This window comes from Sinocyclocheilus grahami, unplaced genomic scaffold (assembly GCF_001515645.1).
Source record: "Sinocyclocheilus grahami isolate Dianchi unplaced genomic scaffold, SAMN03320097.WGS_v1.1 scaffold5.1, whole genome shotgun sequence".
Classification (NCBI taxonomy): Eukaryota; Metazoa; Chordata; class Actinopteri; order Cypriniformes; family Cyprinidae; genus Sinocyclocheilus; species Sinocyclocheilus grahami.
The window spans coordinates 1,832,520-1,846,768 of NW_015505184.1; the positions used below are offsets into that span (position 1 = coordinate 1,832,520).

Genomic DNA, 14,249 nt, shown 5'->3' on the forward strand with positions numbered 1-14,249 from the left:
TTTTTTTTTAGGTTTTTGTCCTTAAAATGCTCATGTGTGTAAGACTAATTTCTTATGCATCTCAAGCCTCCATGGCTAATTCCAAATGGATCCTAGCACCAAGGCCGAGCCAAGCTTGATTTAAGTAGAGTTTTTAAAAAAAATTCTGTCTATCATTTCTATTCAAGTATATAGCCCCTTTCCAATTTCAACCAATGGGAAACTGGTCTGGTAAGGTGTCCTAAATATGGGGCCTGGCGTGCTTTTCACATTTACCTCTTCGATTAAAGCCTCTAGTTCAGTATTCTGATCATGTTGTTTAATCTTTAATTACTTGATGGATGTAAAAGGTAGGTGGCTTTCAGGCCAGACTGAATAAATGGCACTTAGAGAGATAATCACAGAGTGTGTGCACGCATTAACAGCAGATGCATTATTACTCACTCAGGAGTGGATATTGAATGCTTCTTTAATGAACGACACTAATGGCAGGCTGTAATTGACTGTTTTTACACTCCCAGTGATTGATGTCTTCTCAAATGCAGGTGTCTGACCTTAATAGAGGGTGAGAGATTTGAGATGGATAGTGAGGAATAGTTTTTGTGGACCCTTGGCACATGGATGAATGCCTGTTGCAAAAGTATTTTTCATATTATTATCTCAGCCACATCCATCTGTTCAGATGGTTGTCAACAATCCCAATCTACTGGTTGCCATGCCAACTTGTTTCACTTGTATATGCCAATATTGTCTGGCCAATATCTGACTTTAAATGTTAGCAATAATAAGAGTTGTGCATTATGTTCAGAATGACAAAACTTGTTCTGAATTAACTTTAAAGAAGGTCATCTGGTCATTTAATTTTCACAAATTAAAAATGGCATTTGAAAGTAAGTGAAGTGAAGTGACGTGTGGCCAAGTATTGTGACCCATTTGTATCACAGGTCCATTTTAAAATGCATACAGGCCCTAAGCAAAAATTAATTTTTAGCGTTAGTTCTGGCAGGTCACGTGAGTCAAGCTTGCATCAGCTGATTCTCAGCTGATCACATCTACCTATAGGAATACGACACCTATCGCGGCATTCCTATATAAGCTGTATTCAGTATTATTCAGCAGCTTTTTAGCTTGCTTCGGAGCAAATTAAGCATTGCTGGTCGCAAATCAAACTGTTGCAGCGTGTTTCAGAACATCTGAAATCCACATCTAAGATAAGTGAATGCTGTTTTAATCCATATCTCTGTGTATATTACCTGGTCTGCTAATTGAAAAAAGCATATTTGCAGCAGCATTTACGCATCTGTGTTCATACAGCTGGAGCAACACGTAGTCTAGAGCATGTAATCGCTCTGAGGACACGCCGATAGTTCAGGCCATGAGAACAAGTTTAAATAAAACAAGCATTCTCGTGTATGCATTTCAACTGGGGTTTACGGTATTCAGCGGCATAATCTCAATGTTACGGTTGTTTATTTCTAAGGTTGATGTTTCATTAGCTGTGTGAGTGTGCGGTTGATTTCAGCTGCATCAGAAGCATGCTTTATCGCTCCTAATGGCTTCTATACATATAAGAATGTAATATCAATGACAGTCATTCGAAGTATTTCCACAGTGTATGCTTCCCCTGCTGGACTGCCACTTATTAGAGATTCATAATTTCTGATCCGCTTGAATATGTGCTCACGCTGAGTAATGTGAGCATATGAGCATGAGAAATTAGGGTGAAATGAACTGGCTGAGATCAAGCTATGTTCATATATCGGTGGTGATTGGAAGGTTACGACTGAGCGCTCAAATGGACACAAGGGATTTTAATATAGTCCAATTATTCTAAGCAAGTACAAGCAGTGCCTTTATATATAAAAAAAAAATTAATAAAAAAAAACATTCCTGGTAACTACAGTCGTTTTCCTCTGGTTTCTCACTTGCTGAGCTTGGTAAATATCATTGAGTACATTAATGATATCTGCCTTGTTCTGTTCTGTTAACCCTGGGGGGGTTATTATTGCTGCTCTCCCTGCTCATTCATGACAGGCTGCATGGATGGGCAGGGAGGTTTTTTGCCCAGAACAAAACCATACCTCCAAACCAAACTTTATGCTAAGTATCTATCATTTTGACGATAGTGGTCCTGACAGAACCATATTTAACATTCCTTATCCTGCCAAATACCTAAACTTAGCAACTACCTTACTAACTACTAATAAGCAGCAAATTAGGAGTTTATTGAAGCAAAATGTTTATCTGAATGTCAGAGACCATTAACTGGCATAAAAGAACCATAAGCATGAAAGCATTGTTAAATTATCAAAAATTTTAACTTAGAATCTCAGGGGTACTTCAAGAACATTTTGGCTGATAAAAATGTTAGAAATCCCAGTTGAAGAGAAAAGTGCCTGAAATCTGATGTACTTAATGTTGAATTTAGGCACCATAAGTTCACAAAATGATAGAGCTTTGCTTTGGACATAAAGTCTGTCTGTGGAACATTGTTAATTGAATATTAATGTCAGATTAGTTGCACTGCTTTGTGCTAATTGAAGTAAAGCTTCAAGCTAATATAAAGATCAGCAGTAGATGACATTCGTATATTAAAATGGCCTATGAAAACTTTCATAAAGGTCTTCATTTTAAAGGGTAAAATGGCCCCTAACCTTATGAATAACAAAATAAAAAAAATTTAGAAATTTTAATGCAGTCTAGAATGGGTATGCAGAAAAACACATTACCTCACAAATGAATCATTATACTGAAATCTATTTTCATTACCTACCAAAAAGCACTACGAGTCATGTCTGAGGCATAATTTAGTTAAGTTCTCCCAGGTTTAAAATAGACTTTGTATCTTAGATCTTCAGTGTGATCTCAGAATTTTAGACTGAATGGCAACGAACAAAAATCACACAAACACAGTCCTCCAGAACAAACGGGACGCAGATTTTTTCAATGTCAAGGTGTTATAACAAACAGCAAAAACAGTTAGCAAACCAGCCAAAGGCAAGTTTTCATCCTCATTCATCCCGAATATACATCAAGAGCCGGTAGACTCATCCTCTGAGTGTGGCTTATGAGACGCTTGACTATGTCTGTGGCCTTATTCATTCAACCTGTGGTAAAAACGACTATGACCCATGACGACCTTGTGTTTGAAGAGCTGTGGCTGATTTTGAAAGCTGAAAAGAAAGAGACGACTCTGCTTTGGCTACTAGGCATCAACAACACTGCATTTTTACAAAATAAAATTCAAATCTGAAGAGCTGATTAACAATCTACCTGCGTCCTCAGCTGTCTGAGACTTTAATGACTAAGAGGATTCAAATGAATGCTCTATTACTCTGTGGACTGGAGCTTCTAGAATTATCCAATTTAAGAGTTCCTGAGTTCAAGAAACGGTAATACTGAATTCTCAAGGCAAGGCACCACTGTCTCATAATGAAAGTTAAGGAATATTATAAAGTCTTTAGAAATAGTACTAAAATAAATATTAATAAATATCTAAGCATACTTTATTCCATTTGGAATTAAAGGGCCAGAGCACATTATTAAATGTTCCTGTAAATGTGCCAGTTTAGTTATTACAGCAAATTTGCTAATGTAATCTCTTTTAAATTTTCAGATTCTAACAGAATTTTTCAATCATGATTTTAAGGTTACACTAAATGAGTGACAGGTTTTACATTTACATGCACCTTTAAAGCCTGTTTGTACAGTATACTGTCTGTACAAGTTTTGGACAAGATGCCTGAGCCCAGCTGGATAAACAATATGTGACCCTGGACCACAAAACCAGTCATAAGGGTCAATTTTTCAAAAAATTGAGATTTATACATCATCTGAAAGCTGAACAAATAAGCTTTCCATTGATGCATGGTTTGTTAGAATAGAACAATATATGGCTGAGATACAACTATTTGAAAATCTGTAATCTGAGGGTGCAAAAAAAAATCAAAATACTGATAAAATCTCCTTTTAAAGTTGTCCAAATGACGTTCTTAGCAATGCATATTACTAATCAAAAATTAAGTTTTGATATATTTTTGGTAAGAAATTTACAAAATATCTTCATGGAACAAGATTACTTACTATAGACTTAATATCCTAATCATTTTTGACAAAAGAAAAATCTATAATTTTGACCCATACAATGTATTGTTGGCTATTGCTACAAATATACCCGTGCTACTAATGACTGGTTTTGTGGTCCAGAGTCACAAATATTAGAATTAATATTTTTATTAATATTTGTTAAAATTTGAATTAATAATTTAGTTTTTTGTGTACCAAATCAGCATATTAGACTGATTTCTGAAGGATCATGTGACATTGAAGACTGGAGTAATGGCTGCTGAAAATATTGTCATCAGAGAAATTAACATTATAAAATATAATAAATATACTCAAACTGAAAATGGGCATTTTAAAAAGGGCATGTAATATAATGTCTTGAATTTGAATGTCTATGCCATTTTATTTTACATTTCTCCACATCTATCTTGATAGTGTGTGTCTGTTATAAAATAATATAATGTCTTAAACCTGGATGTCTACACATTTTCTCTTCAGATTTTTCCACATTTACTGTATAAATTATTTCTAAATGATAAAGATATGATGCACATAACATAGCAAAGGTGTAATCATCTTTGGTCTTGTTTTGCAGTGAACTTAATTTTTCTGTTATTCCATTTAGGACTTCATTTCCGAATAAAATTAAGTTTCATAACAGCGAAGCACATCTGAGTGATTTCATGCTAAGCTGCATCAGACAGACCGCAGATGAAGTCCTTAAGTGCGTAAAGGCTTGTGCAAAACAAACATGAAAAAAAAAATTGATTAAACACGGTGTCATCCAACATCTCAAGACTGCGGAGCCGCTGGCTGAATTTCTACACACGCACAGCGGCACAACTCCAGGGGTTAACCCAGATGGTACAGATACAATAAGCTAACAGCGTGCAAAGTTGGCCATCTAGAACTGTGCCAACTACAACATCTTCTCCTCCGGCTGTTGCCATGACACCAAACAGTCTCTATGGAGTGAGAATGGGAAAAAAGTAACAGCCATAGTGTGATGGCAGCACCACATCTCTCAAGGGGAAAATAAACCATACGCACACATGCTTTTTTTTTTTTTTTTAGTTATTTTCTGTATCCAACTCGGAGTATAAAAAGCTCTACATCAAAAAAATGCCATGGAAGCTAGATGTTCCTCTATGAAACATATCAAAACCATGCTAGATAACAGTAGACATACCTCTCCAATATAAAAAATCTCTCGAGAAGAGTACAGCAAAAGGAAATGGCAGTCGTGGATGCAACTGGATTGCAAAGATGGCGTTTGAGAAGAGGCTGTGAAAGGCCTTTTATGGCTCTTCTTAAGAGAAACTTGAAAACCACGGTCACCAAATCTTAACTCAATCATACGGTTATTACATCCCCTGTAATTTCCTCCTCCAATTAAGAATACAAATAAGAGTTGGCCTTCACCTCCCTTCAGATTTTCATATAATACATGCACTCTCTGCCTCTTCAGCCCAATTGCCATTTTTAATAGTTCCCTTTTAACTCTGGGTCTGTATCTGAGAGGCTTGAACCAAGATGCAACCATTACATTATTCCCAAGAACAATCAAAACTTACTGCTCTGCTTGCTTTTTAATCCTTCTTTTTGGTGGTGACATGCAAAGCCTTACGTCAAACCGCTTCAAATTTATGCACAATTAAACCTGAAAATTACATGTGAGCCATTTAGCTAATGGCTAATAATTGCCACGATCCACTGAGTCAGAATTAGCAGACGGAACAGTTTCTAAGCAAGGAAATGAAAGAGCTGTTGAAATGATCTCATATATAATATATATATATAAATATATATATTCTTCCCTGAGCATCGGCCTCCATAAATTTCTATCTCCTGCAGTGTGGCCGATGATAAAGATGAATTATTCGGAGATGGAGTCAGAGTCGGAACTTTATGGAGCGCATTCTCCCTTTGCAGGAGTGAACTATACCACTCAGGCAGCATTTAAAGCGACTTGTATTCTGCTCAATCTGGCGCTAAACTTTCAATTTGAAGGCTGATTTAAAGCCACTGTAATGAAACGCTGACAGCGAACAATTACTCTTCATGACACCACTGAATGTACACCAGTAGACGTCTATTGTGCTCTAAACACGCATGCTGTGTGCCGGGGCCTTTGAGGTTTATCATCCCTGTTTAAAGAGTAATCTGAAGCTCCTAAGGATGAATGCAGACACAAAAATAAGTTTCAGGTAGGTGTTTGTTCTACCTGAACCTGAGCCAGTGCCTCGTCAGCCTTGATTCAACAGTTTGTCGCTCTGACAAACACATCGAACATGCTTGGAGAAGTTAATCATGTTTTTTTTCTACTTATTCTGTGCCCTGGGTTTTAATCAAAGATCAACTAATGCTGAAAAGACACAATGGTCCACTGAATAATGCATTATATTATGCAATGCTGAAGTGAGAAAATGACTACTGCGTGGCAAAGAGAGATTAGGAGAAAGCTCTATTCCAGGTCATTATTGAGGGAAATGTTGCATCAGGCACAAACACTGGGGCTGTTTTGCTTGAGGAATAAATACAACAATCAGAACTGCTGTGAAGATGTTAGGTTAAAGAGATCAAAAGTTTTGTGGGAATATCCTATAAATAAATAAATAATGGCAACATGCAATAAATAAACGCTGAACATAAATTTTAAAGGGGTCATATGATGCGATTTCAAGTTTTCCTTTCTCTTTGGAGTGTTACAAGCTGTTCGTGAATAGATAAGATCCCTAAAGTTGCAAAGACTAAAGTCTCAAACCCAAAGAGATATTCTTTATAAAAGTTAAGATTTGTCCACACCCTCCTAAAACACCTAGTTTAAACACGCCCCCACATGTCTACTTCACTGTGTGGGAAGATTTGCATAACACCGCCCAAATTTTCACGCAAAGAAAGAAGGCATAACTTTGATTCTCACTGTACTATTGTTGCTGCCGCCACCGCCATGCTGTGTGTTTCGTTATGAAAGCGAAACTACTTTGTTTGGCCTTCCAAAAGAGGACAAAACTAGAAATCAGTGGTTAAGTTGTATTTACAACACTGTTCCAGAACAGTTCAAACTAAATATTCAGATGTGTGCAATGCATTTTACAGAGGAAGAGGACTGTTTCCTGGGAGAGTAGCCTACAATGCCGGTGTTCTGACAAATAATGCTGACTCGCAGCCTGTAAGTCCGTTTTCATATTTAAAGGATTTGCCACTGATGATTCAAACGTGAGTTTTGAGCAGTGTAGAGTAGCACTTGTTGTTTGCCGTTTCTCCGATCACAAATGCAGACATGGTTTTATGTTTACGTGGCTCGATACAAACGCAACGCGTAAAAAGACAGTATAAGTCATAGGGGTTGCACCGACTAATCGACTTCAATGCTCTGCCATGACGCTTTAAGCTTGACATCGACTAGTCGCTGGTCCTATAGAGGGCGCAACAGAATAAAAAAATCTTTGAAGGACTTCCACATTTACACTCAGTTTCCAAACATTTCAAATGACAAATAAATGCATACTCTGAAAGCGCTCCACAAGACATGTGTGATTATATTACTGGATGCTCGAAATTGAACGGGAGAATATTTCTTAACTAAATTCCAGTGCTTCACTATTAGTAGAGAGACGCTGCCAGGTAGAATTAATTCTTACACGCAATCGCTCTCACTAATGCATTCTTATTAATGTACTCTTTACTGTGTTACTTTATCTGTATCTGATTTAGAATGAGCAGAAATCTGTGAGAAATATAACGACCCAGATACAAAATAACTGATAAAAAAGCGGTTATAGGAGCAATAGCCGTGTGGGCAGCTCTGTGTCACATGCCATAGCTGTGCACAAGGTGTTTATCACAGCTCCAGACTTATTTGTTCATTAATGACGTCATCAGCGACTAGTCGACTTCGACTCGACTTTCATCACATAAAAGTCGACTCCAAAAAATCAGAAGTCGTTCAACCCCTAATAAGTCATTACAATCCGTAATTATGTCCCCACTGGATGCTACAAATGCCTAGTTTATAATGGGTTTTAATGTTTTTGTCTCATCGCTCCGGGACACGGCATCACAGTATGGTAAGGGCTGTAACATTTCCGTCACATGCTTGAGGCATTTGGCCAATCACAACGCACTGGATAGCTGGCCAATCAGAGCACACCTCACTTTTCAAAATTATGAGCTTTGTAAAAATCTACGCTTTTCAGAAAGGCGGGGCATAGAGGAGCAAAAATGATGTACAGTATGTGGAAAATAATGTGTTTTTTAAACCTTAAACCGCATAAACACATTTCATCACACCAAATACACAAAATAATGTTCTTTTTAGCAACGTCATATGACCCCTTTAAATTCATTAATGCATATGAAGTTAAACGTACCAGTTATGCACCATGAGCTTCTGAACAGCCAGCAGGGCATTGTAGCGGACAAGCTGGTCTTCATGATGCATGTGGTTCATCACTAGTTGTTTACCACCCAGCTGTTCGATCACCCTAAAGGACAGAGAAGCAGAGAGATGCAGTTCCAGATTATTATGTTCTGCAAGATGGGTAATAACACAGGGCCTCTATGCCTTTCAATTTAACTCTGGGAATAACCGAGAACAACAGCTGAATTATTTTGGGCAATTCCAATCATTAAAATAAAAAGGCATTTCAGTGCAACAAAATCACAAAGCTCAAAAAGCCTTCATCAGCTCAAATAGTCCTTATCTTTAAATAAAAACATTTCCAAAGAAAATGTGACAAAATGTGAATGTGACATTTTCTAAAAAAATTTAAAAAAATGTGACGGAAAACATTCTTGCAAAACTTGCCACTGCCATGCTAGGATGCCATTTTAAGAAAGTTGTATGCAAGTAAATAAATACATACATGAATACATAAATGAGAATTAACAATTCATAAATTAACATTTTAGGAAATTTTATATTTGATAATGTAATAAAAAAAACCCATTAAAATCATATTTGTTACACCACAATATGTTAAATTTCACACAGTCAATTTGGACTTGATTCGTTGATGCAGCTAGAAATATTCAGAGGGAAAGTGTCAACAAATGAATCCTTTTGAAATAAATGAAATTATTAGAGCTGTTATTAAAGCATCCACAAATACCGAGCTGCATTTTTATAAGGTTCCATAATCAGACTCTCTTATCTAACAGCGCTTTCTAAGAACTGCTCAATGGCACTTACAATTTTCCATTTAAAGTCATTTTGAACTTGATCTGAAATGCTCACGGTAGAAAAATGCTGCCTTCTGTAAGAAATATTATTGACAAAACCATTATGCTCCCACTTGAGGACCGTCTGTGGGATTTATACTATAGATACAGACAGACAGACAGATAGAACGACAGAAGGACAGATAGATAGCAATATCTCTGCACTTGTCGGAACTGAATGCAATTCTTTTGGACATCTGCTCACCTGCAGAAGCTAATTTGTTCTGGAGTGGTCTAATTCCAGGGTGAGCAGGGTTGATGAAACCAATGAGTCCCTATAGATTCAGCGTAGTTTCTTTGAACGATGGGGGGCGTTCTGAAGAGGAAAGCGAGACTGTGCGTTGTGAGTGGCTGACCTCAGGGGGAGGATGGTCTGGATTAGAGAGGGTATTAGCCACTCACAGCGGAGTTGGACACGATTGAGGGATCTCTCTACTTTTAGAGGAAAACTATATATAGCGTTCTTAAGTCTAAAATTGATTGGCCGATCATGAATGCTACGTGCCGACAATATAAATGGCAAGCTTGGGCAATTTCTTGCAATAGGTCAGCCTGGACGAGTTAGTATGCTGCTCTCTTTGAAGTGATGTAAGTGTAAATTGACACTGATATCATCGCATGCAAGCAGTTGCCACAGATGGTAATAACTCTAACCTGGGTGATTTTCAGCACTATAATCGCACAGAGCTACAGGATATTTGGGTACTGAGAAACGGCCGCAGAGTCGGAGAGATGGTCATTTATGGATGAAGGATGAAGGACACTCGCTCACCTCTTGCCGCGAGGGTAATGTCTCACGTATTCCCCCACGTCGTGAGCTGCAACGGCAATAACCTGAGGGTCATCAGACACTTCCAACAACCTGGTCAGTATCCTGGCAGGAAGCACAAACACACAATCATTTCAGGTCCCCAAAAGCAATCAGTAACACCTCCAGGGCAACACTAAACCCACGCTGAGCAAATATATCCCAGGGTACTGTACAGCTGGAGATGCGGTGTCTACCACAGTCCAGGAAAACATTAAAGGTTCTGTTAGCTCAGTAAGAAACAAATATGGGAAAACTGCAAAAAAAGGTTTCCTTAAACAGTATTTTTGCCTTGTTTTCGAATAAAAAGATTTAAACATCAACCAGATACATTTAATAGAAAAGAATAATGGCTCGTTTTCAGAAAATATACAGTGGGCCCAAAAAACTTTATATTTTTTTCATTGTTTTTGAAAGAAGTGAGTTGATCAGTAAAAACATAGTATTTTGAAATATTACAATTTAAAATAACTGTTTTCTTTTTAAATATATTTTAAAATGTAATTTACTCCTGTGATGCAAAGCTGAATTTTCAGCAGACATTTTTCAGTCTTCAGTGTCACATGATCCTACAGAAATCATTCTTCATGGGTATATTTGTAGCAATAATCAACAATATATTTTTTTGGTCAAAATTATTTATTTTGTGCCAAAAATCATTACGATATTAAGTAAAGATCCTGTTCCATTAAGATATTTTGTAAATTTCCTACCGTAAATATATCAAAAGTTAATTTTTGATTAGTAATATGTGTTGCTAAGGACTTAATTTGGACAACTTTATACCATACATCAATGGAAAGCTTATTTATTCAGCTTTCAGATGATGTATAAATCTCAATTTAAAAAAATTGACCCTTATGACTGGTTTTGTGGTCCGGGGTCACATATGCTGATTTTAATGCATCCTTGCTGAATAGAAATATACATTCTGTGAGATTTATGCTTTGTAATTCATCATATATTATTGAAAACACATCTTCTCAAGTATTTTTGATGGATGTTGAGATATTTTCAACAAAAATACTGCTTAAGAAAATTACTTTGTAGTGAGCAAGAAGCTTGTTGCTCTGGGGAATATAGTTTCAATCTATTTCTGCTCAAAAACAATGTCAAGTATGAGACGGGTCTCTATTGCATGAAAGCGTGAAATTATAACAATCGTGCAGAATGGAGAGAGAGGCTTCAAGTGCTACAAATCACCTGCACACTGAGAGCAAGAGATGGAAGGAAAAAAAGAGAGACGAACTGAAGTAAAACACAAATAGCTGAGGGCTGAAATGGAGCCTTGTGCTGAGAGGAATGAGACGAGTAGATTAGGATTTAAACGGAGCTGTCAAAAGGGTCGAGCTGACGCATGATTAAACTACTGAGAGAGAATGAAAAGGAGAGTTTCAACCACTGATACTTGGCTTTGCTTTCAACTTGTGCGAGAGAGGGAGGAGAGGAACAATGTGATTTCATACAGTAAAAACAACTTGTGTAAAAACAGTAGCGTAGGTTCAAAACACTAATTTACCCATTTGCTCAATACTGCAAAAATCATTTCAGTCCCTCTCTGAACACTTGACCCCTGCTTACAGCTTTTTATTCTAAAAGCAGGGAGAACTGAAAACATTCATTATGACTGTTCACACGTGTGAATGATATCAATTCACACAGCATGTATGTTTTAAAGCAGCCACATTCACATTACAATATTCTTAATCATCTTTTTTTCTTTTTTATTTATGGCCTTTGTTACTGTTTTATGAAGAGGAGAGTACAGAGAGCGCTAGAAATAATGGTGGGAACAGAGAGGGAAATGGAGAAATCACAAGCACTCAAATATTTTTTTGCAGCCACTGTATCTTGAATTAAGTTTTCTTGGAGTAAACTGGCAAACAGATTTTTCTGTCAACCATAAATTGACAACATTTTGAAAACAAGTCTTAATATCTTATACAAGTTTGTGCTTTAAGTAAATGTGCTTCTTTTTTTAACAGGACAAGACCGGTGTATTTGTCTGTAAAAAAAATAAATAAAAACTATCAGTTAAGCAAATATTATAAAATGGATCACTACAACTGTAAATTATGATTGGCCACTTGTTAACAATTGTCACTCAACCGGTAATTAAACCGTTAAATTATATGTGACAGTCAGCTGGAGTGGAAGTCACAATTAAGCATTTGTGGAGAAAGACAAAAAATACTTGGCTGTTTTGTTATTTTTTATCAAATTTCAGCTTCAATCTCAAATTCAAAACTCAGACAATAAATGTGATTTTCTATGATTTGGTGTGACTGAACGCTGTAGATGCTAAATGGCAAGTGATCTTTCCCTCTTTATTACCAGTTATAGCGCATTTGAGAATAATGTTGCATTTTAAATGCCAGTGTCACTATCCACTGGTTGACACTGCAGCAAGTTATACAACAACCCACTGGTCAGCCCTAATCCTAACACCAGATGCTTCTTACTTCAGCAGCTCGTAGTTCTTCTCGTTCAGGCGAACTGCGTTTTCCCTCCAGAACTTCTCTGATTTGTGCACTGGACTCCACTCCAGACGGCCAGACTTCAGCTCAGAGCTGTACTCATCAAAAGAACTGCAAGAGGAAGAAGGAAAGCAGTATAAACATGAGGAAAAAGCAACCTGTTGAAAACATGTTGAGAGAGTATGTGGGCTTTACCTGAGATCCTGAACACTCTCGCCCAGTCTTTCCAGGAGGAACTTGATGTCATCAGTGATGTCCTCATCATCATATTTCTGCTGGTCCAGGTTCTCCAGCTGTTTGAGCACTTTGCACTGGATCATGGCAAGAGCGTACTCCTGACGGGTCTCTCTCTCAGCGGACTTCTCTAGCAGGTTCTTCAGCAAAGAACAAACATCAAACATGTTAATGGTGTTACTGTAGACAAATTCAAGTGGATAACAAGTACTAAGAGTATTGAAAATAATCCAAGCACAATTTAATTGGATGTCTATAATGAAATCAATCATATTTAAACATTACTTTATTTCAAATATACATTGTGATATACGTAGTGCAGTAATTCAGAAATAGATATCCGTCACAACATTTAAATTATAACAACCATTTTCATTTGAAGGTGGATACCATGTTACCATGGTGTATAGTAATAAAGATGATATATTTTCAAATATATCTTCGAAGAACTTTTAAATTTTAGGTCAACAGTGGTTGAATAGCTCATTTGGATCTTAAAGTCCTGTCCTTGCCTTTTGCAGTCGAATGATTCAGTAAATTCAAGACTATTTTCCAGCAAGAAAGATACTGCACAGCATTGGAAAAAATTACTATTTGAATTGTCGAGACTGTTGTAAAGATAAAGTCAGTGCTTTAAATTTTAAATATGCATTCACCATTTCTACTCTTAAGGAAAGCTTTGTTCAAGCACATAGTGTGAGAAAAGATGTTTTACCTGTACCCATTTGACACGGCCCCTTTCGACAACCAAAAAAAAAAAGAACCCCTGCACTGAGCAATGTGACTTGAAGAGGAAATGAACATGCCATATTTGAATAAGAGTGCTTTTATTTCTCAGAATTCATTACGGTCTTAATGGACATGGCTCATTTGGCAGGAAATGCAAACATAAGCTTTGGCTTCCTTTTTAAAACCCTTTGCTCTTAGCTGTACTAAATTAGGTGTTGCTCTTTGAAAACTGTCCTACAAGTCTTGAAAACATGCCCTTTCTGGCCTTACTGGAAAATTCCTCTCAAGTTGTTCTGCCAGATGCTACCGGTAGTCATCAAGTTAAATAGCTTAGATCAAATTGGGTGAAATATCAAATCAACTCATGCTGCTACTCTAAAAAATATCATCAGTTAATGGACATGAGAATGCTCAGATGTATAAAAAAAGAAAGGAAATTAATAAATGAATCATATTTTCCTTTCATGTCTGCTGGTTTAATAAAGTTTAACTGTAGGTTGATAGACTCAAGGTGGTACATAAATTTCATTCCACTCAAGCAGCCTAAGAAGACGAGCTCTCAAACAGGTGAAGTATTGATTACTGATGAAACAGAACCAGATTTCATTTCGAATGGGCCTGAATCACTGTTACGGAGACACTTCAATTTAAGGCTAGTGAGGTAGAAACCAAGTAATAATTAGGCATCTCATTGCTTCCAAGCAGCTTTTAATCACCGGAATGGTGACATTATT

At 36.9% G+C, this 14,249-nt stretch overlaps 1 protein-coding gene across 1 annotated transcript in view; it reads right to left on the minus strand.

Moving 5' to 3' along the window:
* Positions 1 to 14,249, minus strand: part of LOC107585890 (V-type proton ATPase subunit H-like) — a 66,485-nt gene that overhangs the window by 4,791 nt on the left and 47,445 nt on the right. Inside the window, exons 9-12 of the mRNA XM_016273073.1 lie at positions 12,748 to 12,926; positions 12,538 to 12,663; positions 10,040 to 10,141; positions 8,418 to 8,531 (exon numbers count right to left, since the gene is read on the minus strand). Coding sequence (XP_016128559.1) covers positions 8,418 to 8,531; positions 10,040 to 10,141; positions 12,538 to 12,663; positions 12,748 to 12,926 — 521 coding nt within the window. The remainder of the gene's footprint in view (positions 1 to 8,417; positions 8,532 to 10,039; positions 10,142 to 12,537; positions 12,664 to 12,747; positions 12,927 to 14,249) is intronic.